General features: G+C 33.8%; 13 protein-coding genes and 2 non-coding genes across 15 annotated transcripts; 8 read left to right on the top strand and 7 right to left on the bottom strand.

Annotated features, from left to right (window-relative positions):
* Positions 1–190: 190 nt before the first annotated feature.
* On the top strand, positions 191–1,926 carry NAEGRDRAFT_33523 (uncharacterized protein; the record flags this gene model as incomplete). Its single annotated transcript, XM_002677366.1, has 3 exons — positions 191–763; positions 843–1,264; positions 1,305–1,926. The coding sequence occupies 3 exons, from the start codon at positions 191–193 to the stop codon at positions 1,924–1,926; spliced, it is 1,617 nt and encodes a 538-aa protein (XP_002677412.1).
* Positions 1,927–2,090: 164 nt separating this feature from the next.
* On the bottom strand, positions 2,091–4,028 carry NAEGRDRAFT_67405 (uncharacterized protein; the record flags this gene model as incomplete). The annotated part of the gene is made up of 3 exons (XM_002677270.1): positions 2,091–2,188; positions 2,230–2,961; positions 3,002–4,028. The coding sequence occupies 3 exons, from the start codon at positions 4,026–4,028 to the stop codon at positions 2,091–2,093; spliced, it is 1,857 nt and encodes a 618-aa protein (XP_002677316.1).
* Positions 4,029–4,148: 120 nt separating this feature from the next.
* NAEGRDRAFT_t313 lies at positions 4,149–4,222 on the top strand. The gene has a single exon. It is a non-coding gene; the product is annotated as a tRNA-Thr (tRNA).
* A 67-nt stretch (positions 4,223–4,289) lies between these two features.
* Positions 4,290–5,273, bottom strand: NAEGRDRAFT_48966 (uncharacterized protein; the record flags this gene model as incomplete). The annotated part of the gene is made up of 1 exon (XM_002677269.1): positions 4,290–5,273. The coding sequence occupies one exon, from the start codon at positions 5,271–5,273 to the stop codon at positions 4,290–4,292; it is 984 nt and encodes a 327-aa protein (XP_002677315.1).
* A 450-nt stretch (positions 5,274–5,723) lies between these two features.
* On the top strand, positions 5,724–6,620 carry NAEGRDRAFT_48965 (uncharacterized protein; the record flags this gene model as incomplete). Its single annotated transcript, XM_002677365.1, has 1 exon — positions 5,724–6,620. One exon carries the CDS (start codon positions 5,724–5,726, stop codon positions 6,618–6,620), a length of 897 nt encoding a protein of 298 aa, XP_002677411.1.
* Positions 6,621–6,697: 77 nt separating this feature from the next.
* Positions 6,698–9,465, bottom strand: NAEGRDRAFT_57995 (rho GTPase activating protein). The gene is made up of 2 exons (XM_002677268.1): positions 9,327–9,465; positions 6,698–8,812 (listed from the first exon to the last, which is right to left on the bottom strand). The coding sequence occupies exons 1-2, from the start codon at positions 9,340–9,342 to the stop codon at positions 6,858–6,860; spliced, it is 1,971 nt and encodes a 656-aa protein (XP_002677314.1). The 5' UTR covers positions 9,343–9,465; the 3' UTR covers positions 6,698–6,857.
* Positions 9,466–9,682: 217 nt separating this feature from the next.
* On the bottom strand, positions 9,683–10,111 carry NAEGRDRAFT_33539 (uncharacterized protein; the record flags this gene model as incomplete). The annotated part of the gene is made up of 3 exons (XM_002677267.1): positions 9,683–9,766; positions 9,813–9,908; positions 10,004–10,111. The coding sequence occupies 3 exons, from the start codon at positions 10,109–10,111 to the stop codon at positions 9,683–9,685; spliced, it is 288 nt and encodes a 95-aa protein (XP_002677313.1).
* Positions 10,112–10,347: 236 nt separating this feature from the next.
* On the top strand, positions 10,348–13,992 carry NAEGRDRAFT_48963 (uncharacterized protein; the record flags this gene model as incomplete). The annotated part of the gene is made up of 1 exon (XM_002677364.1): positions 10,348–13,992. One exon carries the CDS (start codon positions 10,348–10,350, stop codon positions 13,990–13,992), a length of 3,645 nt encoding a protein of 1,214 aa, XP_002677410.1.
* A 217-nt stretch (positions 13,993–14,209) lies between these two features.
* NAEGRDRAFT_48962 (uncharacterized protein) lies at positions 14,210–15,313 on the bottom strand (the record flags this gene model as incomplete). Its single annotated transcript, XM_002677266.1, has 1 exon — positions 14,210–15,313. The coding sequence occupies one exon, from the start codon at positions 15,311–15,313 to the stop codon at positions 14,210–14,212; it is 1,104 nt and encodes a 367-aa protein (XP_002677312.1).
* A 151-nt stretch (positions 15,314–15,464) lies between these two features.
* NAEGRDRAFT_48961 (uncharacterized protein) lies at positions 15,465–17,042 on the top strand (the record flags this gene model as incomplete). The annotated part of the gene is made up of 1 exon (XM_002677363.1): positions 15,465–17,042. One exon carries the CDS (start codon positions 15,465–15,467, stop codon positions 17,040–17,042), a length of 1,578 nt encoding a protein of 525 aa, XP_002677409.1.
* Positions 17,043–17,752: 710 nt separating this feature from the next.
* On the bottom strand, positions 17,753–19,564 carry NAEGRDRAFT_57994 (peroxidase; the record flags this gene model as incomplete). Its single annotated transcript, XM_002677265.1, has 1 exon — positions 17,753–19,564. The coding sequence occupies one exon, from the start codon at positions 19,562–19,564 to the stop codon at positions 17,753–17,755; it is 1,812 nt and encodes a 603-aa protein (XP_002677311.1).
* A 1,078-nt stretch (positions 19,565–20,642) lies between these two features.
* Positions 20,643–20,723, top strand: NAEGRDRAFT_t314. The gene has a single exon. It is a non-coding gene; the product is annotated as a tRNA-Ser (tRNA).
* A 679-nt stretch (positions 20,724–21,402) lies between these two features.
* NAEGRDRAFT_48959 (uncharacterized protein) lies at positions 21,403–23,538 on the top strand (the record flags this gene model as incomplete). The annotated part of the gene is made up of 1 exon (XM_002677362.1): positions 21,403–23,538. One exon carries the CDS (start codon positions 21,403–21,405, stop codon positions 23,536–23,538), a length of 2,136 nt encoding a protein of 711 aa, XP_002677408.1.
* A 703-nt stretch (positions 23,539–24,241) lies between these two features.
* On the bottom strand, positions 24,242–25,555 carry NAEGRDRAFT_67396 (uncharacterized protein; the record flags this gene model as incomplete). Its single annotated transcript, XM_002677264.1, has 1 exon — positions 24,242–25,555. The coding sequence occupies one exon, from the start codon at positions 25,553–25,555 to the stop codon at positions 24,242–24,244; it is 1,314 nt and encodes a 437-aa protein (XP_002677310.1).
* Positions 25,556–25,913: 358 nt separating this feature from the next.
* NAEGRDRAFT_67395 (uncharacterized protein) lies at positions 25,914–27,557 on the top strand (the record flags this gene model as incomplete). The annotated part of the gene is made up of 1 exon (XM_002677361.1): positions 25,914–27,557. The coding sequence occupies one exon, from the start codon at positions 25,914–25,916 to the stop codon at positions 27,555–27,557; it is 1,644 nt and encodes a 547-aa protein (XP_002677407.1).
* Positions 27,558–27,564: the final 7 nt, after the last annotated feature.

Here is a 27,564-nt window from a genome sequence, read left to right as displayed (position 1 = left end):
AAAATCTCCAAACTACTACTTCATAACAATACAAAACAACAATTCAATTCTGAATGTTTCATTGTATAGATCATCATTAATATTACTTCAATCTCATCCAAAATTTCAACCCGATTAATAAAAACGATATCTTCTTGCTACGCCTCATCACGTTGATTATCATCATAGCAAGAAAACACAAATTGAAAAAATGTTCTCTTGGAGCCCTTTCAAAAAATCTTCCAAGTCATCGAAAGGGTCTCAATCGGCACCCTCCTCTCCTGCCACCTCATCATCGAGTGGTAATAGTGGGTTGGTGAATTCACCATCACTCCTCTTGGTACCTCCATCATCATCATCAACAGAGGCCGATATTAATATATTATTTCTAACTCAAACAATTTGCCCAATTTGTTCGTTTGTTGAAGATGGAAAGGGATTGGAAAAGGAACATTGGAAAGAAGGTCACATAGTAAAGAGGAAGGATGATATTTGGCTAGTAATTAAGTGTCAAGAACATGGCAATCAGGAAATTAAAATTAGTTCTAGTTTTGATTTCTTCATGAAGACGTTGGATTACTCTCCCGATATTCTAGAATCAAAACCTAATTTCAATCCAGATATTGAAGAGTTGGAAAAACAGATTCATAATGATGGAACAATAATAGAGAACACACCACTCATGGTTGATTTGGATGTTTATTCGGAGGAACAATTTATTCCTGACCAACATATTTTGCATTCCATCAAGGAAACTATGAAATTAATACCAAAAGATAAGAATGTATGTTTAATTATGATTATTAATTATTAATAATATATTTATAATTAAATGTTCATTAATTGATAAATTAAAATTACAGGTAATAATTAGAGTGAATGGAAAATTAGTGGAAGATATGGTCACTTTGAATAGGAAGGTGAATTTGATTCTTGCCAATGTACCAAAGGATAATCCAATAGTTTTAGAGTTATCATTTGATAGAGTTGTTCAACTTTCAAAGCTGGACGATACCTGCTTGTTGAATCCTCGTATTCACCCATCTGTACAAATATTCCTTCAAAAAGGAATTGAAAAGCAAACTGCTTTAGAGTTGAACAATGCGTTTTTGATATTGAAACAAATTACCAATTTGACAATAATTGTCAGAATTGTTGTCAGTCGACCATTCCCAAAGTTGGATTCAATTTTGAATTTACTTCGTTTTCCAATGAAGGGATTTTGTAGATTTATTATTATCGAGGCTGAGAGAACACCAAACCAAATCATGAAACAATTTAAAAAGTAAGTTTTGATAATCATCTGATTTACTCATGTTTATTAGATGTGCTGTACCTTTTAATGAAGTTGACGAGTCTTTCAATGTGGATCCTTTGGAGTTGCTAAAATTAATTGAGGAAGATACTAAGGGACAAATTAAATTGGATGACTTTTTCCCTGCCAGTGTGGGAATGATTTTGGAACCATTCCTATCAGTTCTTGGAAAGGGAAATTACAATATTCGACCATCACCATATTGTGGATTTGCTACTTGTCTCATTAATTCTGAAAATCAGCAAACATACCCAAGCGTTCCAATTTCTAGACTTTTGGACATTGAAAGATTATTCAAGGAAATGGTGCCAATAGTTAAGAATATCAAGGCATCGAGTGGCTCCAGTTCAGACATTGGATTTTTGCAATACATGTCTCTAAAAAAGGCTGTGGAAAAATCTAAAAGGGAGCACCCGGAGTATCCACTCCCAAAAGACTTGTTCTCTTACATGATTTCAAAAGACCATACCATGATCAAAAAGACCAGACAAATCATTGACGATTTGCAGTTTCTTGTTGTACATAATGTCATGGATGTTGGCACTTTGGATATTAACAGAAGAGCTAGATGTACACTTTGTAGATACCAACCAGATAAGGGTTTTATTTCCTCCTGTACAAATTGTATTTAATTGATCCTTTATTTACCTTATTAATAAAGGAATTGTAAATTTTGAACCATTCATAGGAGACGGAGTTGGCATTCCATTGCGGCTTTATTATTTGTTTCGCAATTTATCCAGCAATCTCCACGAAATAAGATTTTCATAGGAGTTGTACAACTAAAGTGAAATATTTACAAAGAATATACTTGTCGGTGAGAGGATTGATTGAGGTAGAGCTTATTGTGCACTGCTCCTTCTCTCAATCGTTCCAATTCAAAAGTTGCATAAACTATTAAACTTGAGACAAGGATTTCATTTTAAACAACTTACTATCGGAATGAATAACATCACACATATTGACAACTCCATAAACATCCAATGTATAACCTTCTGACGAGTTAGTATATCTCCCATTGAATGCTTTGATGGTCTTGTAACTTTCATAATCTTGAAAATAATTCAACACATCTCTTTCTAAATGTTTCGAAATATTGATCGAAAATAGTTGAAGATTGGAAAGGTTTGAAATCATATCCAAAATGTCAACCAATTCAAAATGTTCGATTGGATCTGTTCTTGATTCCTCTGATTGACTCTCAATATCTGTATCTTCCAACTCTTCTGGTTCTTCATAAAATTCAGTTTCTAGTATTTTAAATTGTTCCAGTTTCATTGATCCAATTACTTTCAACACAGATTTGCTTAATTTACAAGTCAAAGCAATTGATAATTGTTTCAAATTTCTAAAGGAGGAAATGACTTGAAAGTATGAATCACAATACATGTTTCTACTATATAACTGAAGTGAAAATGATTCGATAGAAGTTTTTCCGGCTAATTGTTCAAAATCTTGTGGTGAAATATCATCTCCAAATTCTAAATGTCGCAACAAGTGCATATTCCTAACAAAATTAATCATTTCAGATAAACATTCTGCCTCTTCGTTCTCATCATTTTTTGCAAAACTTCCTCCAAACTTTCTTAATCTCTTAATTTTCAACACTTTCAAATTGGTCCAATTTACAAAGAGAGATTGAATCAATGCAAATGAATAATACCCTCCTTTCAATGTCAAAATGTAAATAGTTGTGAAAATACTTACTAAGGTCCAAAAACTCCAAACCTCTTGTCCACCAACTCATCTCAAATTGCATAGGTGACCCATTCCATGAGAGGTGCTTTAACGAGTGACCATTACTCTCAAATGCTTTGAAAAACTCTTTTGGAAACTTTTCATAATATTCTTCAATATTGTAAAACCGAACATTATCCGTTAGATCATCTTCCCCTTTAAAAGTTTTAAGATTTGAACATTTCGAAATGATAAATTCCAGTAATTTAGGGCATTTATATAAATAGGTTCCAGTAACATCCAATTCCACTATTTTTCCTAATTGATTCTCAATCAAATCTGTAAATCTCAAGAATCTCCTCTCAATAATCATTCTATAGGAATTCACCCAATCCTTCTTCTGCATTTCCATCTTTGATATTTCGAATAAATTAAAAATATACTTTGTGGCGGAATTATTCTTATTGAATTTAAATTCATCAAGAGAAAGTAATGGTATTGAAATTAGACTAATTATTTCAGAAGGTGAATTAACATGTCTGAAATCGATTCTTATAAATCTGAACATGAATCTCACCAATCTATCCTTAAATCTTCCATAATATCTCCTAATAAATTCCTTAATCATTATCTTTCCATTGGGTGTTGAAAGTGATTTGTTGCATTCTCCACCATAGAAATCCAAAATATTCCAAATTGAATCGGAATCTAATGATTGCAATAGGAGAGCATATTTTGATCGGTTTTTCTTCTGTTGTTGATGAAGATTTTGAGGAAATGCAACCATTCTATTTACATGATTTGAAACGTAATTTGTAACTTTTGGAGAAGATGGAATTTGATGCTGTTTTGACGAGTTTTTGCTTTTTGGAATCATAATTATTTCCTCCTCTTGATCTTGATTAGGATTGGAATCAATAAGGGTCCCTGATGAGTTGTTTTTAGTATTTCTTGTTCCGATCTTCAATTTTTGTATTCTAAAAGTGTTTGATAGTGCTACAGAGGTGAACCTTACAGAATTTTGATCAGCATTCTTTTCGCTTTCCTTAATGTTCATTTTTGTTTTATTAAACGTAAACACAAAAGTTTGAGGACAATAAGTCGTGCTATTTGAATTTAATCCTATTTTTACTCATACTCCAAAAATCTATAAAACAGATTTTCATCATGAATGTAAGCCTTCCTAGCTCAGTTGGCAGTAGCGCTGTCCTAGTAAGACAGAGGTCTTGGGTTCGATTCCCAAGGGAGGCAATCTTTTACTGCGCTGTGGGTTTGGTTATTTTGAAAAAAACATTGCATTTTAATTTATTTTACATTCTCAGTTATCCATTTTCAAACTACTATTCAGTAAAGACAAGGATAATTGAGCTTTCTCGTCTGTTGGATTCAATTGAATGGCTTTCAATAAATTGTCACGAGACTTGTTAAACTCTTTCATGCTATACAGTATCTCTGCTTTGATTCTATACAATTCATGTGGTTGGACATTATGATGTCGGATTTGTTTTTCGTGAAGTACAATACCACGATTTATGTCATCAAGTGCTCGCTTCAGCTTGTTGGCATGAATGAAAGCATTTGCCCTTGAAAAGAAGACTACTAATTTCTTATCCTCATTTTCCAATGCTAAATTAGACTCTAGTTCAATAATTTCCTCTTCTGAACTGTCACGGAGTAGTACAGAGAAATCACTAATAGCTTGTTGATACTCATTCAAGTTGAGATGACACAGAGCTCTATGATAATAACACAAACTTGAATCAATGACATGTTGCTGAGTTGATTTTTTAGATGCAAATAGCAGAATAGTTTGAGAATAGTCATGAGATGCTTCTCTATACTTTCCCATATTGAAATAACAGGTAGCTCTTCCATAATGTCCCAATATTTGATAAAAAGTGTTTGGATGGAAATTTAAGATGGTTGAGAAACAATTCAAAGCTTCTTCATATCTATTCAGAGAATTCAAGCAATTTCCAGATTCTAACCAAGACATCCCCACTATGTGTCCCTGTTGAGAATTTCCAATGTGTTCATGATGATGACTTGTTTTGGAAACCTGAATAATTTTTTGATAGAATTCAAGAGCCTCTTGATAGCTTTTCACTGCTTTCATACTAGACGCCATTGAATACATACATTTTATGTCATTATGACGATCGGATTCTTTAGAAACTTGACATTTCTGAGAGAAGAATCTACTACTACTTGTTGACTTGACATTAATGTTCAAAAATTGAGCACAAACTGTTGTATTTGAAGAATACTTGGAAAGGATTCTGGCAAGTTGCTTTAGATTCATTTTTTTAACCTTCTTGCTGCTAATATAAAAAACTAGAGATTACAATTACCAAGTTGACCGAGAAGATCTGCCCTAAATATGTCCAAAAATGGAGAAAAGCAAGAATCTGTAGCGCTAATTTTTAATGTATTGAGGAATAATGAGATTCTTAAATGTTGCTAAATTCAATTTCCTTCCTCAATATTGGAGTGAGTGAGACTTTGGAATTTGTTTTCTTATTGATATTATTTATCAACCATGTCTCTCCTTTTTAATGTTTAGAAATTGTGTATATATACTTTGATTTGGTTTTCTGAATATCAATTCCTGCTATCCATATTTCACTCATGAAGGATACTAAAAAATGGCTAATCATTCCAAAGATAATTACCATCATGCTAAAAGATATGAATGATAACAACAAATCTCACATCTGTCACTCACTTGTCCCCTCCAAACATCTCTAAAAAAATGTCCAATTTTATTGGCTGGTTGAAACAATCATCTACAAACAATTCATCACAAGTAGTGGATGATCTCGCCCAATTAGAAAACAATTCCTCATGTTCAACAACAGACAGCAAGAACATGAAACAACAAACTGAAAATAGTAAACAAACTGCTAAGAAATTGCCAACAATAACAACAATTAAGGATATATTTATTGATGAAATTACTATACATATAGCACGGTATTTGCCATTGCGAGATTTGAATGAATTTTCACAAGTGGATTCACATTCTTTGAAATTATTATTTAATTTGGAAAAGAATTTTGGAGGAAATTCATTGGAAGAAAATGGCATTGGACAAATGGATTATGATAAGGATGAAGTAATGGAGTTTGAAAGAGTTCAACAATTGATTTGGGCACCTCTGGTTCAATATTGTTTCCCTAAATTTGGAAAGAATCTAAATGTTAAAAATTGGATGCATGTACTGAGACGTAGAATGAAACATATCAAATTGCACGGGAAAAACTTTATTATTGACACTCCTGAATTTGCAAAAACAGTAGAGCAACAAGTATACATTGAGAATTGCGAATTTATTTACAAATGTCCATTGCAATTCAATCAGTTACCATCCATTTCTAATGTCAGATTTTGTAATGTTTGTAACAAGAATGTTTATATGGTTCATGATATGGAATCATTTGAAATGCACATGATACAAGGAGATTGCATTGCCTTTACTCCTATCCCTCCGATGCCAACTTCAATTCCAATGCCAATTACAAGCATTGCTGGTGGAATGCGTCCTCCACATTGGATTTCAACTACTCCTCTTACATCGGTTAGGGCTAGTCCAAACCCCACCAAAGAATCATCCAGAAATGAAATTAAAACACCTAAGAGTGACAAGTAGAATTTTAAATGTGAAATAGTTCAATAATCTATCTGGGTTTATTCTTCTGCTCTTTATTCTATTGATATTCATTTATTAAGACAGAGGTGTTTATCATTTATTGAAATTGTTATACATAGTACTGAATGAAACAAATATTTGTTAACGATCCATTATTATGTTGGATTACAAGACTAATCCAACGAAAGATTTAAAACATGCATGAAGATCTCTCAATCATGATGATCAGTGTAGTCACTATTCATCATGATTGTGATTTCTTGATCTTGAATGTTTCAGGGCAAACTCTACCATTTTTCTTCGGATGAGTTTATACTCATCAAAGAGTTGAGAGTTTTCTCCCCAGTCACTCTTGTATTTCATCTTTCGTTTGTGAGTGTCTTTGAATTGTTTTTCAAATGTTAAAAGGGATTTCTTCAGTTGTTGCTTTTTGTTTCTCATCTCTGCATAATCTGGGTTTTTAAGGAGTATTTGTTTAAATTCTGGTGATTGAATTTGTGATGATTTTCCTCTAAGTGAGAATGAAATAGATCTTCTTCCGTCCATATACGGATTGTTACTTAATCTATTTCCATTCTTATGGGAATAACTGTTTCGTTTAAAAACAGCAACTTGATGTAAAGGTGATTCCATACTCATTTGTGAGAGGAATGATCTGTTTTTAGATTCGAATAATTCATAAAGGTCTCTAGCTTGGTAATATCGTTGGTAAATTGGCCTCAAGTGCTCTTTAACTTCTTTTGTTGGTTGAGAATGTTTGGCTTTCTTGTAGGCCTCTTCAAAATTATATATTTCCTCTCTGATAATTGTTTTTTCTAGATACAATTGGTTTACATTCCATTTCTCATCTACCCTTGTAGTATCTAGACCTTTGAAAACTGTTTGAGAGTAGTAACCTCTTTTGATGGTTAATCTTGCATTGATTGATTCAATTGGAGAGTTAATATCTATTGGATGTGATTCAAGTTTTTTGATTGTTTCTTCTGTTAGTGGCTCAATATCTTTGTGTGAATTCGAATTAGTGTCATGTGTGGAAGAATCATCTTCAGCAGGGGAGGTTACATCCGAAGCGTGATCCAAGTCTTTGGTATATTCTTCAACAGCAGATGATCTACGTTGACTATTGTTAGTGGCATAAATTGATGTATCCTCAGGTTCTTCTGATTTCCATGAGGCCTTCTTAGGAGGTCTCAACATGGAATAACCATCATTCAAAGTTCTCTTAAATGCCTTGTGAGCAGATTCGTCCAAAGTTTCATTAACAATATTTTTCACTAATTGAGTAATGTCATCGGTAGAATAGGTAACTTGCTTTGATTTGTTGTCATCATTAAAAATAATTCTTGTACTCTCTGGTCTAAACAATCCTCTACCAGCAGATGCAGGAGAGTCTTCATTCAATTTTAATTCAATGAGTGAGAGACCCTTTCTCTTATCTTGTCCTCCACCAAATCTTCTTGAAGATCTATTTCCAGGAGAATTATCAGTATCACCAGCTTTTGGTTTTTCTGCAGCTGGAGAGTGAGCAGCTGTGAATTGTGAAAGAGGATCATCCATAACAGCAATCTTCTTATTATCAACAGCAATTGATCCAAACACGGTATCAGATTCTCTAATTAATAAATCGACACAATATCCTTGATGAGAAACATCACCAAGCATTGCAGTTGGACTGTCATTTAGAGAACGGAACAAATTAGGACCAAAAACAATTGACAAGTTAGTAATACTCATTTTGTTCTCATCATGATGTTGAGCAACAGCTTGTAAATGTCTAATAACAAAATACAAGACATATCGACAACTTTCTGGTAATTTCTCTATCAATCGTCTCATTTCATCTGCACTAGCTTCTCTTGGTTTGTTCTTTCTAGTTCTTCCAATCTCCATAAAATCATTATATAATTCATAGGATGTGAGTGGTTCTGGTAATTTCTTCAAGTACTCCTTCAATACACAACAAACAGTGTAAGGGTCTTGAGCTTGTAGATCTGGATCTTTTCCAGTATCGTAGGCTTTAACTAAGGCTTCAATGGAATTCTTGGCACCTGCTCTTCTATAAATACCCTCTTCATGGAGTGCATATCTTTCCACAGCATCAACACATCTAGTCAATGGAAATGGTAAACCATTGAGAATGGGTGATTGTTTAATAGCTTGTTCGAGTGGTAAGCCAAACACCTTTTTCTTCTCTATTATATTTCAATTGAAAATAAATTAGATTTGTTGTTGGTTATGCAGTAATATTATTATTATTATTATTCAACAGGATTAGAAGAATGGTATTAAATGATGAAGGAGTTGTTCGCAGCGTTGACAAGTTGATGAAAGTTGAATGAAACGGTTATAATTGGTGGAGAACATGGAACATGATATGAAGTAGACGGTATGATGATTATTAGAAGTGAATTGTTGTGAGTGGTTATCGTAGTGATAATGGTAAGATTTTGTTATTGTTGAATATGTTGTGGTAAAGTTATGTTATCAAAATGTTGTTGGTTAGTCAAAGTGTAATCCACAAAAATAGATATGAAAATACAGAATAGATCGTTATTGGATAGAGAGTGATAACGTGTTGTTAGAATGATGAAGAGAGTGGTGATGAATTAGATAATTAATTTAGAGTTTGATGATGATAAAATGTAGATATGAAGTAATATTCGAATAAAAAGTTAAACGGACTGAAATCAAGCAGCACACACTTACTGAATATATTAACCATGGTGTTTGTGGTTGTTGTATTCTTATTGTTGGTTTATTAATAAGTTCAAGACAATAGGAACGTTGACGTCGTCAGGACGCAAATTGTGTATCACCAAGAAAATGGAGCTTTGTGATGACACGTGAAGGTTCTGGATGAGTCGATTAAAATTTTTTTAAAAATCTCTTAACGTGTCAACGTCAAATAATGAAAATAAGAAGGTGAAGTTTGAACAAAAATAAACAACAAGAATTTCTGGAAGTTAAAACAAGCCTTTTTGATGTTGTGAATTTGCAGCCTGGCCTCATAATAATACACAATCCAGAACTAGTTGAAAATGTTGGAGTTTTTACATGAATATTTAAAGAGAACGAAGAGCAGAATTGACAACTAATATCACACCATCTCCTCTCAAGAATAGCATTCCAATTTTACGAGTAGTACTCTTTAGAAATCAAATTTGTTGATGTGAAATGATTTGAAATACAAACCTTCATTTGTTGTTCGTTTGTTTCCTTATCAATGTCAATTTCATGTATAGTTTCTTCGACATTTCCGAGGACCATATTTAAATGTTGATCGTAAGCCTATTAATACCCATCATCGTCATCGCAATTATATTGTCATCATAATTATTCCGATAATAATAAAAATTTGTAAATATTTAAAAAAGATCACCTACATGTAAAGTTCCTCGCAATTCACGATCTCCCTTCAGTTTAATATAAACCTGTTCATCCAATGATAGTCTAATTAAATCAAGTGGTTCCAATACTGTTGTTGGTGGCATTTTTATTTAAAATTTGATTTTTAATTCTTTTTAAAAATTGTGTTGTTAAACAAGAAGGCTGTACCTTGCAGGGAGAAGAACTACTCCCCGAATATGAATCACCAATTAATTGTGTTAAATAATTTCTAAATATATTGAATGTAGAAAGAGTTAAATGTTAAATTATTCCGAACACTTGGCCAACAATATTAGAATTGCATTATTCAAAGCCTAAAAATTGTTCAACAAGTAAAACGATGCTTTCTCAACCATCACTGTCGACACAAACAGGTGATAATACTAATGATTCGAATAATAATACAATTATTACCATTGAAAAACCGAGAGCCTATCAATTGGAATTGCTTCGGGAATCAATCGATGGAAACTCAATTTGTATTCTACCAACAGGTACAGGAAAAACACTTCTAGCCTGTCTTTTAATTGATCAATTATTACATCAAAATGATAAAAAGGAATATATGGGAGATGAATACTTTTTATCCTCAAAGTGTTCATGTTGCATTTCTGATCAGAAGAAACCACCAACTAATGGACCACCTGATAAGAAGAAACTAACAAAGAAGATATTCTTCTTGGTTCCAACGACTGCATTGAGGAAACAACAACAGGAGGCTATTTTCAAATATTTCTACAAAAGGGAATGTAGCAAAATGAAAATTAAGAAGGACTTTACAATTGATTCGAGCAAATCTTGGAATGTTATTGTGAGCACTCCTCAAATATTGTTGAATGCTCTTCAGAGTCAAATAATTTCTTTTGAAGATATCTTGTTATTGGTTTTTGATGAGGCTCACCATGCTACTAAGGATCATCCCTATGTTAAATTGATGAGAGATTATTATCACAACAACAAGCCTATTGATCCTTCACTATTAGCATATAATTTCAATTTCCTTAAAGATAGACAACCAATTGAGCTTCCTAAAATTTTAGGTCTTACTGCGACACCGGCTTCTCAATCTCTCTACAAGACAAGTCTTAATGAACATACCTTATTTTTGAGAAAGGCCAAATTAGAATTTAGCCTTGATGCTTCCATCAAAGTACCTTATGATTACATGGAAGAGATGAAAAAACATGTCAACAACCCGAGACAACATAGCGTAGCTTATTCATCTAAGAGTGAGTTGATAGAGCCATTGAATGCATTGAAAACGTTTCATTCATATCATAATTTTAGAGATATATCAGTTGATGATATAGAGAAGAATTATCGTGAATTAGGTTTGATTGGAAGTCTTATAATTATTTCACTAATATGTGAGTTGGATGTTTTTGAGTCTTTCAAATCATTTTATCCAATTTTTAACTTGAATCAACCAATTGAGTTTTCAAGTATGAATGAAATTAATTCTTCACCTTTCATTTCAGATAAGGTCAAAATTCTATTTGATTTAGTCGATACATATGAAAATACAAACGAAAATATGAGATGTATCATATTTGCTGAGCGAATTGTTCATGTAAAGGCAATTGTAAAAATGTTTAGAATGTATAGAAAGTTTATACCTCTAAATTGTAAAGAGTTGATAGGAAGTTCAGTTATGTCTCGACAAGCTCAAGCAACTGTAGTGAAGGAATTTTCACACACTACTCGACTTCTCGTAGCTACAAAAGCCGGAGAAGAGGGTCTGAACATTTCCAAATGCTCTTTAGTGGTTCAATTTGATATTTGCAACACAACTAGAGAACATATCCAGTCTATGGGTAGAGCGAGGCACGAACTTTCAAGATATGTAGTACTTTATGATAAGGATGATTATTCCCAAATCATCATGTTAACCAATATGGGTAACAATGAGCGAAGCATCATTGTAGATACTGCCTTGGAGGAGCTAAAAGAATATATTAAATCTGAGAAGGTTATTATTACAAATGATACACAAGAGGATATTGAACCACTCATTTCTTCAATAGAGAATCTTTCAGATGACGAAGAGATAGAGAAGAAAGATACATACATTCCAAAGCCAATTAGATATGAGGGGCCTAAAGACAACAATAATGTCAAATTATTTGTTAGTCAAATGATAATCAATAGCAACGGAAAGGAAGAAATGACTGCTCTTTTGACTTTTGGAGAGATTCAATATCCGTTTGAAGTGACTATGCATCCTTTATGGCTGAAACTTTTCCCTTGTGGATTCATAACAGTAACCAAGTCTGAATATGAAAAATTGATTGCATTTTACATGAGATTATGTAGAATTATTTACAATAATTATGCTCTTAAAGATTATTTTTATGGAGATGGAAGATTCTACTTGGTACTTCCTTCTTGTAGAGGAAACCAACCAAGGGATGTCATAGATTGGAATGTGATATATACATTCGAAAAAGAGTTATCCCAGAGTGAGAAAGATTATCCCCAGTCAATGACTATATTAGATCATTTGAGATTAGGAGTGAGGGTACCGATCGATTATTTTATTGTAACCACATATAATAAGGATTTTTATGCTCCAAATTATATTGATGAGAGTTCTACACCCTTAGAATCTTTTGAGAAACAAGGATCTACTATAACTTACCAAAGCTATTTGAAGGATAGATATGAAATTATGTGTGATTCAAATCAACCAATGTTATCTGCATATTCTCTCAAGTACCACAGATATGTCATGTTGATACCAGAATTCTGCAAACCAACTAGTTTAAGGATAGATTTTATCGAATCCCTAAGAGCAGTATTTAAGACGTCCAATGAAGGAACATTGATGAGTTTAGTAGAGCAGACCCTTGTAGCCCACGATTTGAAAAATCAAATGTTTCCAAGTTGTGGTTATATTAACTTGTCAGAGTTAAGAAATGCAATAACGCACAGAACTAGTCAGAATCTGGATACTAACTATGAAAGATACGAATTTTTTGGTGATACTATATTGAAATATGCTGTTGTTTTGGATATAGTTCTGAGATTTCCATTCGAGAATATGAAATTTTATAATGAGGAAAAGACTGCCAAAGTTTCAAACTCCAATTTGAGGAAGTTGGCCCAAAAATTATCTATTATGGACTTCTTTATCGAAACTCAGTACTATCATCACAATGTGGCTGGTATTGCTTTCTCTAAAAGCGAACAGGAAGCTTCTGTGAAAGGCAAAAAAGTACGTGCTGATATAATTGAAAGTTTAATTGGTCTCGTTGGTAAACACAGTATTGAAGAAGGTGTAAAATTGGCTAGAGATTTGAAACTGGTCAAAAAGCAGAATTTTATTGCTGACAAATTTATATTGAATTCAAATCCAGAATATGTCAAGCGTATCATTGAAAACACAATACCAGACATTGAGAAAAATGCTAAAGAATTGGAACGAATTATTGGATACAAATTCAAAAATATTCTATATGCATACTACACATTAATTCACCCCTCTGTTGATATTGGTTTTAATGTGAATTATGAAACTCTGGAATTCGTTGGCGATGCTGTCTTGGATTTATATGTTTCTCGAACAATGTTCCATAATTTTTATCTGGACCAGAGTGAAATGCACACGTTCCGTTCCAATTTTGTAAGAAATACAGCATTGGAAAAGATAGCCAAAGACTTTAGAATTGATCAACTGTTGTTTGTAAAGAAAGATCTGAAACTTAAAGCCAAATCTATTTCAGATGTGATGGAGGCATTGATTGGTGCTGTTGCTCTCGACTCTAATCTTGATTGGGATAAGATTACTGATCTGATGGAGTTAAGCATATTCTCACCTAAATTACGTGACTGGCTTGAAGGTATTGAAACCTATGAAAATGAAAAACTACTCAAATCACCAAAACAAGAATTGAATAAGGTGATTAATATCAAAGTTAGATTGAAGAAATACAAAAATAAGGATATGTTTAAATTTTGCCTACCAGTGGATCCATTATTGGCTTGAATGACTTGGCAAATATTATTTCAGAAAGGACCAAAAAGGACTGTTCCAGCTTGAGATACTATTATTTGGATGAAGAGAATGAATGGATTACTTTCGATACGCAGAAGGAATGGATAGATCTACTTTCACGATACAACAACTCCAACTCGACTTTGAATCTTTCCATTTACTGAGAGAATAATTGAGCCACTTTGTGGTTAAATTAGAAATTGTTTATTTACAGTATGGAGATGATAGCCATCATAATTGGAAGCACAATAAATATTAAAGCTGAATTAGATTCGATTGGTTGTTTTGGAACACTATCCAAATCTGCACAAGTTGAATTGTTAGATAGATTGGTATTGCTATCCTTCTCCTCTGGTATTTCTACTTGAGGATTGACAATTAGTGAATCGACTGATTCAGGTTGTGATGGAATTTCCTTTTGTGTTTCTTCTACATTACCGATTCGTTTCTCCAATTCTACCTTTGAATTTATCAGATCTTCAATTTGAGAACTCATTTTCTTGATAATTGTTTCCAGTTCATCAATTCTTTTTTGTTGATTATCCATCTTACCAATAAAATGCTCTAACATTGGATTCTCCTCTTGATACTTAATATTATGAGTGTTGACGTTTCTTTCAACAGGAATAACAGGACTCTGTATTTCCTTATTCATCATTTTGGTTGGAAAGAGCAGCACGGCCAACAACAAAGACATCATTCTATGGAAATAGCTCACAAACAGTGACTCTCCAAAATTAGAAGCAATATTCGATTCCAAACCAATCTTCTCAACCAATTCCTGTGAATACGTATTCTTTATCACAGCAATAGGTTGATTCGGTTCTGAAAGGGAAACTTCTTCAAAATTATCCATCGATTCATCAAAATCCAAAGTTCTCCTCACACCATTCACATTCGACGAGTTACCACGTGGTGTGTCCATCATCATTGCACTCAATGGTGATGAAAACAGCATTTCATTGTCATGATTAATACGGGAAGCATCAATGGTGAGAGAATTTGATTTGGTAGGAGTGTGGAGAAGTGAATTCTGCTTACTGGGCGAGAGAAGGAGCATGGTTAGGGCCATATTCATCATTGTAGATGATTTGTTATTATTGTTAATTGATGAGGTTGTATTTGCTTGCTGTTGTTGTTCTATTGTTGATAATGATGAGGAAGGATGAAATCGATTAGAGGCAATCGGACTCGATAACATATCTTGAGAGGATGATGTATTGGTGGAGACATAGTTGAGAAATTGTGGAGTATTCATCATCATGAGAGTGGATGCTTCATCACCAAGATGATGACTATTTGGTGTTTCCATTTTGCGACTTTTTTTTCAAATTGTTATGTAACGGTCAGAAATTTGAATTTGGGTCAAAAAGATTTTATTAATGAAATATAATTTAATAGGAAAATGCAATATATTACACAATCTTAAATCAAGATGTAATTATTGTAAACAATTAAAAAAAATGGAACAATCAAAGCGATCAATCATCAAACTCTTAAATTCCACCTCCAACAACCAAGAAGATTTTAGAATAATTAAAAAGCTTCCAAATCATGTTATGATTGCCAATCAGCAACAACAATACGAGAGAATAATTGCTCTCCGAATGAGAAATCAACAATTTGTCTGTATATTAAAATCCTTGTCATCACTAGCACCAATGAATTTAGAAAGCAGCTGCTATTATCAAGGATTGCAATCGCCTCTAACGATGCTCTTACCGACCAGAGATAATATTTATCAGGCATGTGATGGTGGCACCAATGATTCCTATTGTGTTGTGATGAATTGTGTGTTGAGAGAAAGATTATCCCAAATTAAAATTGAAGTGACCGATGGAATTATATTGCAAATTATTTATCAATATTTGGGAATGATGAAGAAATTAGATGATTTCTTCAAAAAACCAAATCATCAGAGAAAGTGCAATAGACCTGAAGTTAGTGTTGAAAGATTTGATAGAAAATCAAAAAGAATTGATTTAATATTTGGATCGACCGATTTGTTGAGTAATTGTGATGATGAACAAGATGCTGATAGGTTGTTAGAAATATCAGACGAATTATGTATAGGAAGAAATGAGTTTGAAAAAGAGATGGTATTTGAGATTGTGGAATTTATCACACAAGAACATGGACAAAAGAATTTTGATACACGAGTTATCTTACCTCGATTGGAAAAAGCATTTGAAAGAAACGAGTTTTCATCTATTTACCTCGATGTGTTCAAATGTATTATGAATGGAGGTCCTAAAGCCTATAATAATCTACTCAAATCCAGTTTATTTTCAACAGAGACACCAAGATGTGAATCTTTTGGATCATTCTTCAGCTCTCTTAATGAAAAACTTACAAGTTCAAAGAAAGTTTTTATGGAAGCATTCCAAATTGGCTCTGATTTAGCTCGCTGTATCCATAGCTCCTTGTCTGCTGATAGGGACATTATCAAAATGTTAATCGAAAGTAATCCAACAAATATTCAAAACATAGATACAAATTCTATTGAATCTGACCGGGAATTCATTAAGGAATTAATTGATATTAATCCATTGATTTTGGTGCATGGTTATTTCGAAAGCTTGGCTAAAGATGAAGAACTGTGGTTGAGGGCTATTTTGAAGAATCCTATTTCAATGATGGGTTATTACAGAGAGGACTATTCAGAATCTGAGAATTTTAAACAAAAATTGAAAGAGATTGCTGTTGAACATGGCTATTTGATTACCCGTTGTGATTTGGCAGATCTATTCTTAAATGACCGTGAATCTATCATGAAATTACTCTCAAAATATGGATATGCATACCCAAGAATTCCAGATGGATTCAAAGCAGATCTAGAAATTGTAAAGATTGCTCTCTCGAATTGTGGACATGTATTTAGCAATATTCCTAAAGAATTGAAGAACGATAGAGAACTGGCTTTGATAGCTGTGAAAGAGAATGGGTGTGTTTTCAAAATGTTGGATTCTGAGCTTAAACAAGATCCAGAAATCATCACCCTCGCAGGAAAATATGCGAAACCAGATGAAGATTACTATTGATAAATTATTATTCAATCATTGCAATTTAAACCAATTGTAGTTGGTTAGCGGATAGTTTATGCTTAATAAGTTTTCATTGTTTTCTATTTCAATATTAAGATTTTGATAAGATGAGTGGCTACGGCCATATCACGATGAATGCACCTCATCCCGTCCGATTTGAGAAGTTAAGCATCGTCGAGCCACATCAGTACTGAGGTTGGAGACAACTTGGGAACCTGTGGTGTTGTAGTCTTTTATTTCTATGTTTCAATCCCAAGTAGAATGAATACTATTTTCATATAAAATGTACCACAATTTTTATGACATTAATGAACGGTCTAAGCCCAATAAATATAGGTGATAAATTCCTCTCTCTTAAATTTGGTTCTTTTAAAATGATGCAGAGGTGCTACTCTATTCTTCTCTGAGAGATGTGCAGTGGTTTCCCCAATTGTTACGACTAACAGCGTAATTACCACTTTCGAGGTGCTGACTACCTTGAACCCCTTGAGTATGGCTCAACCTTAAAGAGTTATTAACAACGATAATAGAAAATAATCTCAAACAACAACTCCAAGTTGAGGTGTACATCCAGTGTTCTTAGCTATTGGAGGCAAGATAGAGCTTATCGGTCTTAGCACAAAAGAAATCTTGTTGATTTGGATTCATATATGAAATGAAGAACAATTATAATTTTAATACAATGTTGTTTATATTTATAATACAATTTAAACCAATGGACCATACTTGGCAACGAATGGAGAAGTACCCATAGACTTTTCACCCTTCTTAACACCAGTATTAGCATCAATGATATCAGCAAGAGTAACCTTTTCAATTTCCTTCTTGAACAAGGAACGAGCCCATGTTTGAGGATTGTGAGAGTAGAAACAGTTATCTCCCTTTACAAAGTTTTCAAATTGAGTCTTGAGTAAGTGAGTACCTAATTCACCCAATTGAGAGTTTTCAACCTTTTGTTCGAGGAGAATTCCCAACCATGGTTCCAAACCAACCAAATTGACACCCCAGAATGAGATTAACTTGGCTTGAACATCAGCACGAGATGTGATTTGAGTAACGTTGAGAGCTGGGAAACCGAGGGTAGTTCTAATGGTATTGTAATCTGGAAGACCAACATCTCTACCTCTTTGAATGTTTCTGGCAACAAGATCCAAACGACCTCTGATAACTTGACGTAAACCATCAACAACCTTTTCATCCAAGTTTTGAGCGTGATGCTTGATGAGACCTCTCAACAAATTATCCAATTCTTCAGCAGATTGAGTTAAAACTGGATAAGCATTGAAAGCATTACCAAAGTCAATTGGAGCTAGTTCACTACCATTACCAGTGAATCTCTTCATATCACACCCAACAGTACTGTGGCCAAATCTAAAAGCAGCAGTGGCAAATTCTGTAGTAACAGTTGTCTTGACTTCTTCATCATAACACAAGTCTTTTGGTTTTGGAGCGAATTTACCCAAAATTCTTGGCAAATATTCATTGTATGTAATGTGTTGGATTTGAGCACAGTTAATGGTACGAGCAGTTTGATAAATCCATTCATCAGCTCTTGAGTTTGAAAGTTGTTGTTGAGATACTCCAAATCTGGAAGCTACTAATTTTGCCAATCTGTTATGCTCTCTCAACATTAAAGTTTGCATGATTGAGATTGGAAGGGCTTCAGTTGCTCTATTGTCTCCAGCTATTACAGAATTGTTGACCGTTCCAATGAAGAATAATCCACTCTTTGGATCAACAAAACTCTTTGGCAAAAATTCCTTTCCATATTGGACATCAGCCTTTAAGAAACCACCAACTTTTTCACGAAGAGCATCAGCACGAATCTCATCAGAACCATAGATTTGACTACAATCCATATAACCAGTAACAAAGTTCACTTGATTGACTGGCTCATTAACATAAGTTGGCTTGTCAGAGGCAAAGACAGCTCTGGTGAATGGAAGAGCAGTTGTCCAAACATCACCAGGAGGTACTTCAATATTTAAAGTTTCAGTAAACTTTAAACCAGCTCCTTCATTGGAAATATCATGATCCACAAATTGACCATACGCATAAATCATTGAACTATCATTGAAATCATTAGATTCATCACAGGTAGTTTGCTTACTGAAAGCATTAGAAATAACTCTAGCACTCAAAGTCAAACGTGGTGGATCTTTAACACCATCAGTATAGGCAGCCTTAGTTAAACGTGGAAGTGATTCACCTGTACGTCCCCAAGTAACGTGTTTCTTATTTACATTGACACCATCGTGAGAGTAACAATTCTCATAGACTGGTGTGAAGAGTTTGAACAGGGAGAAACTGTCAATTGCCTTTGAATGAACAAAGCCAACCGTCAGACAGAGAGTGGCAATCAATACCACAACACTAAACACAACTGTTTGTCTCATATTTGTTTTTGTTTTTTCTGATAAATTTTTGTGACCTCGTAGTGGATGAGCGAGTGTGAAATATCTTTGATTGACGGTAAAATGTGAAGTTGAAAACATCCATGTAGAGGTAACTTTTGCCATTTGGGAGGTTCTGTGAGATTTTGGATGTTAATAACCGAAGCGTTTTTGGCAACAACCTATCAAGCTTGGATAACAATCAAAATAAGGCCATTACTGAAAGGAATAAAAAACTGTTTCGTATTTTCGTTAAATGGCATGGTGGTTCTAAACGTGGAAGATAAAATGAACTGTTGCTATTGATTACAAAGATGACAGACTGTAGTTGATGAGAATTTCATGTCATGTTGTTTTAGAACCAAGTATCTGAGATGGAAGAACAACTGTAGATGATTATAAGCTATTATTAGTGTAGAGTTCTTGTAATCATGCTTGGAGGTAGTAGCTGGTTTATTGATCTTTGCCAAGAAGGTCAAACTTAACAAAATGGATTATTTTGGATATCAAGCTTGGCACTTGATTTGATTCAGAAAGTGAGTTATTCTTCTTTATCTTTGTATTGTTTCGGATTTTCAATTTCTGAAACTCTCATTACAATTAGTTATCGTATTTTGAATATTTCTATTAAGTATTGCTCTGAAGTGCTTTCAGAGTTCAAAAATTGTTTTCTCAAACTCTTTCGCAAGCAAGAAAACGGGTAGAAAAGGGCAGATCGCAATCAGCAATTACGTGTTTCACAGTGACGATCAATAACAACGTAAAATCCCTGGACAAGAACTGTTTGGAAATAACTGGATATGAGTGATGTATTAGTAAACTCGGAAGTGCCTTGGAAAATATTAATATATTGTGGTTTTAGCAAGGTTGAACCAGTAGCAATGTTAATACGCCTTCTTTAAGAACAATATAACAATTCTTACTTATTGGATCTTCTTCTTTCAAAGTGTAGAAGCTATACAACATCTTGTTTTAATAATTTATTGTATTTATTAATTAAGGAAGATTCTTTAGATTTTGAATTTTGCTGTTTTCAAAGAATGGTGGAATAGTCTGCTTTGATTGCCTGCATCCATCTTTGGATTGGTAGCAAAATGAAAGGTGCACACGATTATATAGATTATATAGTAAACTTGTTGAACCTAGGTGGAACAGAGCAATTTGAGATACCGAGCTAGAAACTATTGATTTTGTAATAATCGTAGCAGACTTGGCCGAGTGGTTAAGGCGACAGACTTGAAATCTGTTGGGGAAACCTTCGTAGGTTCGAATCCTGCAGTCTGCGTCTGAACTTTTGATTTTAAGATTTTCAACAAGATCTTGTTTTTGTGTATTTTATGATGTCTTATAAATTCAAACTGAACTTTCAGCAATTTTTATCAATGTTTAAGGGAAGGAAAATTGTTGTGGAATATCTTGCTGTAAAATCCTTAAACAGTGTCGTATTGTGAACAGCATTGTGTCTTATTAGAATGGTAATGCACGTACAATACAATCCTTGCGTACTGGATAAGATAGCTCCACATGCGCTGAAATTTAGCGAGTTACTACAGCTTCGCTTTAATTCATCTATTAAAAAAATAACGATGAAGAGACAGTACTCTCAATTGATGGTTGCATCCTTGCTGTTGCTTCTATTGCTCAGTATGATGCTTACATCAGAGGTTGAAGCTCGTCGCCGTAGCAAGCCTACTGCTGTTATCAATGCCAATGCCATCATTAGGGCTGTTGTTAATGTAGGTATTATGAAATATTGAAGATTGTTTATATCTGCATGTTATATCATCTTTCATGTGTGTTCTTGTTGTTGGCACCCAATTACATGTATTATTATCAAACTATTTGAATTGGTATAGAAATGTCATTCAACAGGAGATCCTCACTTGAGAACTTTTACAGGCAAAACATTTGATTACTATTCAATTGGTGAATATGTTTTGGCTGAAGCAGCTGACAAGTCCATCATGGCTCAAGCTCGTACCGGTAAATTAAGACATGTTTCTGGTAATATTGCTATTGCAATGACACTCGATGAAGAATCAGTTTTGGAATATCATGCTAACGGTCAATATTTTCTTATTAATGGTGTAAAACAAACTATCCCTTCTGGAAAAACAATTTCATTGACTTCTAAGGGTGCCTCAGTTACATATAATGTTCTTAAATTTGGTCCAAATATTGTAATTAAGAGTAGTTCTGGAGCAATTATTAATATGAATGGTTGGAGTGTTTACAAACAAGGTAATTATATCGATATTTCCTTTGAAGCTCCTGCAACTCTTGATATCAACTATGGTTATTGTGTAAGCTCCACCATGGGTGTTCCAAAGGAAAGTTACTTTGCCAAACCAATGAAGAGGGTTGCCTTGATCAAATCATCAAGTGTTAATGCTGAACTTAAAGAAGCAACTTCAAAGGAAAAAGAACAAGCTCGCAAAGCGTGTGCTAAGGCAGGTATCTCTGAAAAGGATCATCCAAACGATTTCAAGTCATGTTACGTGGATGCGTTGATCAATCCAGATAATGCTTCAAGTTTTGCCAAGAGTATGCTTAAATTGCAGAAAATGGAAAAGGTGTCAAGTAAGGAAGTTGCCAAGGAAGCCATTTCACAAATGGATAAGAAGGATTTAGTTAAAATTGTTTCTAAAGCCGCTGTTCAAGAAGCAAAGAAGCAAGATGTTACACCTGCAAGTGAAAAGAAGGTTGCCAGTGCTTTGAACACCTTATCAACCAATAAGTTACTATCTACATTGGATAAAATTATTGATAATAAGGCCATTGTTAAGATTGAACCACCAAAAGCAAATTCATCACCAACTACAAAACCAAACTCATTCACTGTCAGGTCAGTTTCTGTTAAACCTGTTCCAACACCAACAGTTAAACCATCAAACCCAGTTAAATCACCAACAGTAGTTCCAGATGTAAAGCCTTCTCCAGTACTAACAAAACCTGTACCGGTTAAGCCAACAACTAAACCGGTCAGTGTTGCTACTTTCACCTCTAGCCCAAAACCTGTTGAGGTTAAACAAGTATCAACTCCAAAGCCAACAGTTAAACCAATCTCAAAGCCTGTTGAAGTCAAACCAGTAGTTATTACCAAGCCATCTGAGTCAGTTTCTGTAAAACCAACAATTAAACCTGCAACACCAAAGCCAACAGTTAAACCAACCAATAACGGAGTTAAGCCAGTTATTCCAGATATCAAGACTCCTAAATCTGTTTCTAAACCAACAGAGTTGACTTCAATTAAACCTGATTCAACACCAACTAAACCAGTTAGCGTAAAACCAACTAAACCAACTGTTGGAAAACCACCAGCTTCCACTCCAAAACCAGTATCATCAGTTTCCATTGTAAAGCCAAGAGGAACAGTCAAACCAGTTGTTAAGCCAACAGTTAAACCAATCTCCAAACCTGTTGAAGTTAAACCAGTAGTTGTTACCAAGCTATCTGAGTTAGTTTCTGTAAAACCAACAGTTAACCCTGTAGCAACTCCAACAGTTCCAAAGCCAACAGTTAAACCAACAAGTAAGCCTTCTGATTTGCTCTCTGTTAGACATTCTGCAACTCCAAAACCAGTTAAACCAGTAATTGTTACTAGACCAAATAGTAGCTCAGTTCCAACACCAAAACCAACGGCACACAAGCCAACTCAATTACTCAATAGTGAAAGACCAACTGTAGTTGAAAAACCAGGTACTAAGCCAACAATGAAACCAACGAAACCAGTATCTATTAAGCCAACAGTCAAACCAACAGATGGTGTATCGGCTAACCCAGCAGATTTCACACTTGTTACAAAGCCAACAAAATCTTATGGCTTTGTAAAACCAACTTCTACTAAACCAACAACTGCCCCAACCAACCCTGTGTCAACTAAACCAGTTAAGCCAACAACTAAACCTGATTCCACTCCCACATCAGTCAAGCCAATCTCAAAGCCAAAGCCTGTTGAAGTTAAACCAGTATCAACCCCAAAGCCAGTATCATCAGTTTCCTCTGCAAATCCAATCAAACAAACAGATGTAAAGCCAAGAGGAACAGTCAAACCAGTAGTTGTTAAGCCAACAGTTAAACCAATCTCCAAAGCCTGTTGAAGTTAAACCAGTAGTTACCAAGCCATCTGTGTCAGCTTCTGTAAAACCAACAATTAAACCTGCAACCTCAAAGCCAACAGGTAAACCAACCAATAAGCCAGTTATTCCAGATATCAAGACTCCTAAATCTGTTTCTAAACCAACAGAGGGCAAACCATTGACTCAATTAAACCTGATTCAACACCAACTAAACCAGTTAGCGTAAAACCCAAAACCAAATAGTAGCTCAGTTCCAAAGCCAACAGCAACTCCAACAGTTCCGAAGTCAACAGTTAAACCAGTTATTTCATATATCAAGCCAACAGTTGAATCAATTTCAGAACCAGTCAATGGACCAAGAAATAGACCTTCCCAAAATGTTCTTACCACCAATCCAACAAAGCCATCTGAGTCAGTTTCTGTAAAACCAACTGTTATACCTGCTTTAACTCCAAAGCCAACAGTTAAACATGTAGTAACTTCTGATTTACTCTCTGTTAGAACTCCAAAGCCAAGAGGAACTAAGCCAGTCCATCGTTGCGTTCCAACTTCAACTGTAAAACCAGTATCAAAGCAACCAAAAAAGCACACATCAGCCAAACCAAAGAAATCAACAATTTTTTCAACTTCTCAAAACATTAATACTCAAAGTGTTCAATCCTCTCCAGTAATTAATACTCCAATATATGTTCAATATTAATTTCTTGATCAAATAATATTATTACTACTTGTTTATAAGTTCAGTAATTTCTTTTCCTAATAAATTGTGTACCAAGTTTGCATGACGTTCTGGAAGACGAGCAATGTAGAAGGAGCATTCTCTAAAAGATGTAGTTGCCTTCATAAATTCATTTTTTCCAAAATAATTAATGAAGAATTCTAACCATTGCTGGAAGGGAAAATTACTTGTATGGGCATTAAAATCCAGAATTGTTGGAAGAGTAAACAGAATTTCGGCAAATGATTTGTACATGCTCGGATACAAAGAAAGTGAAAATGAATTCAATAATTCAAAGCGGGTGAAATGGTTGGATCTTATTAGAGAAACAACAAATGATGATTGCAATGGTTCAGACGATTTTCCAATTAATTCGAATATATTTGGTGTGATATATTTCTCAACCAAATCAAGTCCCAAGTTCAATAAGTAATTATAAATTGTCTTTCCAGGTGTAATCTCTCTAATCAAATTGTCATTGAAATATTTAGAATACATTTTCATATTTCTATCAATTTGGTTCAATATTAAATTTGTGGAATTTGGATTTGTTTCATATTTGTAATCGTACAAGCTATGGATTCTAATCAATGCAATTGTTGAATTTGATATGAAATCTATAGGTTTCAATTTAGATCTGTCTATCTCTAAAACTGTTCTAATCTTTCCAAATCTTTTTTTCTTTTGTGGAATGAAAAAGTTTCTCTCTGTGAGGAATTTAACTTGAAATTCTTCATTTAGTTGTGAAAGTAAATCATAAACTGAATCTAAAACATTTGCATATTTGGTTGGGTTCAATTTAAAATCAATTCTAGAATCCATCTGTTTGTAAAGTGTTTGTAAATATGTTACATGATACTCCAATTCATGGAGAAGATAATTTCTATACGAATGATGCCACTGAGTTCTCCATTGGATAAGTTTCACTTTTGGCTTCTTCAGTTCTATATTAATTGATTCCTCTCTCTTTTCACTGCTCCAAAATGGTGGTTTGTTTGAAAAAGCTTCTGCATTTTCGAAATAAATAAAATCGTCGGAGGTTGCAGGTTTAACTGGAGTACAAATCTTGATTGATCTTCTCAATGCATTATCAATTTGTAATTTCTTTTCTTGATAAATATGTGGAAATTGTGTGAATAATATCAGAATCAATTTTTTCAATTCACCTCTCAATTCACTCATTGAAACTCCACATGGCTCAATATTTACACGACTTCTTGTGAAAAACTGTTTTCTAATTCTTCCTCTTCCACTGCCTCTCGTTAGTGGTGTATGTGAATGTGTTTCTTCATCAAAATCTCCAATCATTTGCATTACCATTTCTCTACCAGTTATTCTATGAATGGTATTTTCTAATTGTTTTACAATTAATTTTTCATTTAATATTCGGTAAAATAAACAGTCATCATGAATATGATAATTATCGGAGCAAGTGAATTGTTTAATATCACATCCGATGAGTGTGAAAAAAACACTTGAGGAAATACTGAATAGTTTGCCATCTTTGTTTTTTAATAAATCATCCAAACTCAAGAATTGCATAATGATCAACCATGAATCCTTGTCAAGGTCTTGAAGTAAAGTCATTTTTTTGTAACTGAATTTTCTAAATTGATGTTTCAAATGCTATTAAGTTCCTAATGTTTTGCAAAGTTTAAAGTTCATAATCAGGAAAAAAATGTCGTCACAAGTTATTATCACTTTAGATTTATCGGCAAATTCATCACTTCTCAGCTATAAATTTCACTCAACCTCTCATTCAACGGTTAAATGGTTTAATAATCGATTAACATTACACAGTGTTTACATTCCGATAGAATTTAGCAATGATAGAGAGTATGTGAAGAGAAACATTGAAGCCTATCCCGATACCTTTGAATATGCCTCTATTGAAATACGTTCCGATAAACAGTTCATCACAGATGTTATTGTGAAGAATGATGATTGTTTCGATGCCTTAAATCACATGTCTATGGAGTTGAAAACAGATTGGGATTTTATATTGAAAATAATAGAGGAGAATTCTAATTTACTTGACTATGCCAATTACTGCGATATTCCTTTTATTTATATGCCTTATGAGAGTTGGAAGGAATCTCAAGAATACGATGATGAATATTGCAATGACAATAATGGTGTAATAGTTTATGAGGAAAAGGCAATTGAAGGAAATTATTCAAATAATACATTAGTGAATGATGAGCTGAAAACAGACATTGATGCATGCATAACTTGTTTGAGGGAGGAAATACATGGATTTCATACTGTTTTTCAATTGTCAAAAAACAGAGAAAATAAGGAGCTTATTGAGAGAGCTGTCAAAGAAGTGTCAGAAATTGCCTTTTTCTATGCCGATGAACAGTTGAAGAATGAAAAGGAGTTTATATTACACTTAATCCATACTAATCCTCATGTGCTGCTTTTTACTGGAAAAGAATTTAGAAGAGACAAGCAGATTGTCATGGAGGCAGTCAAGATAGATATTGAAACTTTGAATTATGTTTCTGGAAAATTATTGAAGGATGAAGAGTTTCTGAATCAGGCGAAATCTATTGGAAACTACAATTACCAAAAAAATTATCTGGATATAGTGGTTGACTATGCAAGGCATAATTGTTGTGCCCTTAACGAACTTCCTCATACATTGAGAAAAAACAAAGACCTCATGCTAAAGGTTATGGCAGTTTGTTCATCATCCTCTTCAATGAAATTTGTTGATGAATCATTAATCAATGATAAGGATTTTATATTGGGATGTATTGAGTGCATGTCACCATCAGCTCTCGAAACTCTAGATATCTATTTACCTCATGGTATGATACAAGATCCACCCATTGCTACCTCTCTGGTCGTTCATTCTCCTCGATGCTATCGTCTATTGAGCAACTTACCATTCATATCAAATGATAGGGAACTTATTTTGAAGATGATCAAGAAAGACGCTTCACAATATCCCTTCCTTTTGGAAGAATTCAAAAATGATAAGGAAATTACGAGAGAAGCAGTTAAACAATCCAGTTCTAATTTGGCATTATCATCTGATACACTGAAAATGGATAAGGAATTTATATTGGAATGTATTTTATTGGATCCTGAATCCATAAAATGCACTAATCTACAATACGACCAAAATTTCATTCTTCAGGCTGTTAAATGGAACGGACTTGTTTTGAAGTATTGCATCAGCAATTTTGGAATGGTTTCTAATGAAATTGAAATTGAAGCTGTGAAGCAAAATGGATTCTTCTTACCTGATAGTCAAATAATTGCACAACTTGTTCCATTAAGGATGGAATATGAATACCAAAATTTGTACATGTAAATAAAAC

This window comes from Naegleria gruberi (genome assembly GCF_000004985.1).
Source record: "Naegleria gruberi genomic scaffold NAEGRscaffold_23, whole genome shotgun sequence".
NCBI lineage: Eukaryota > Heterolobosea > Eutetramitea > Acrasida > Naegleriidae > Naegleria > Naegleria gruberi.
The sequence above is the reverse complement of the archived record's forward strand: the minus strand, read 5'-3'. Positions and strand labels throughout refer to the sequence as shown.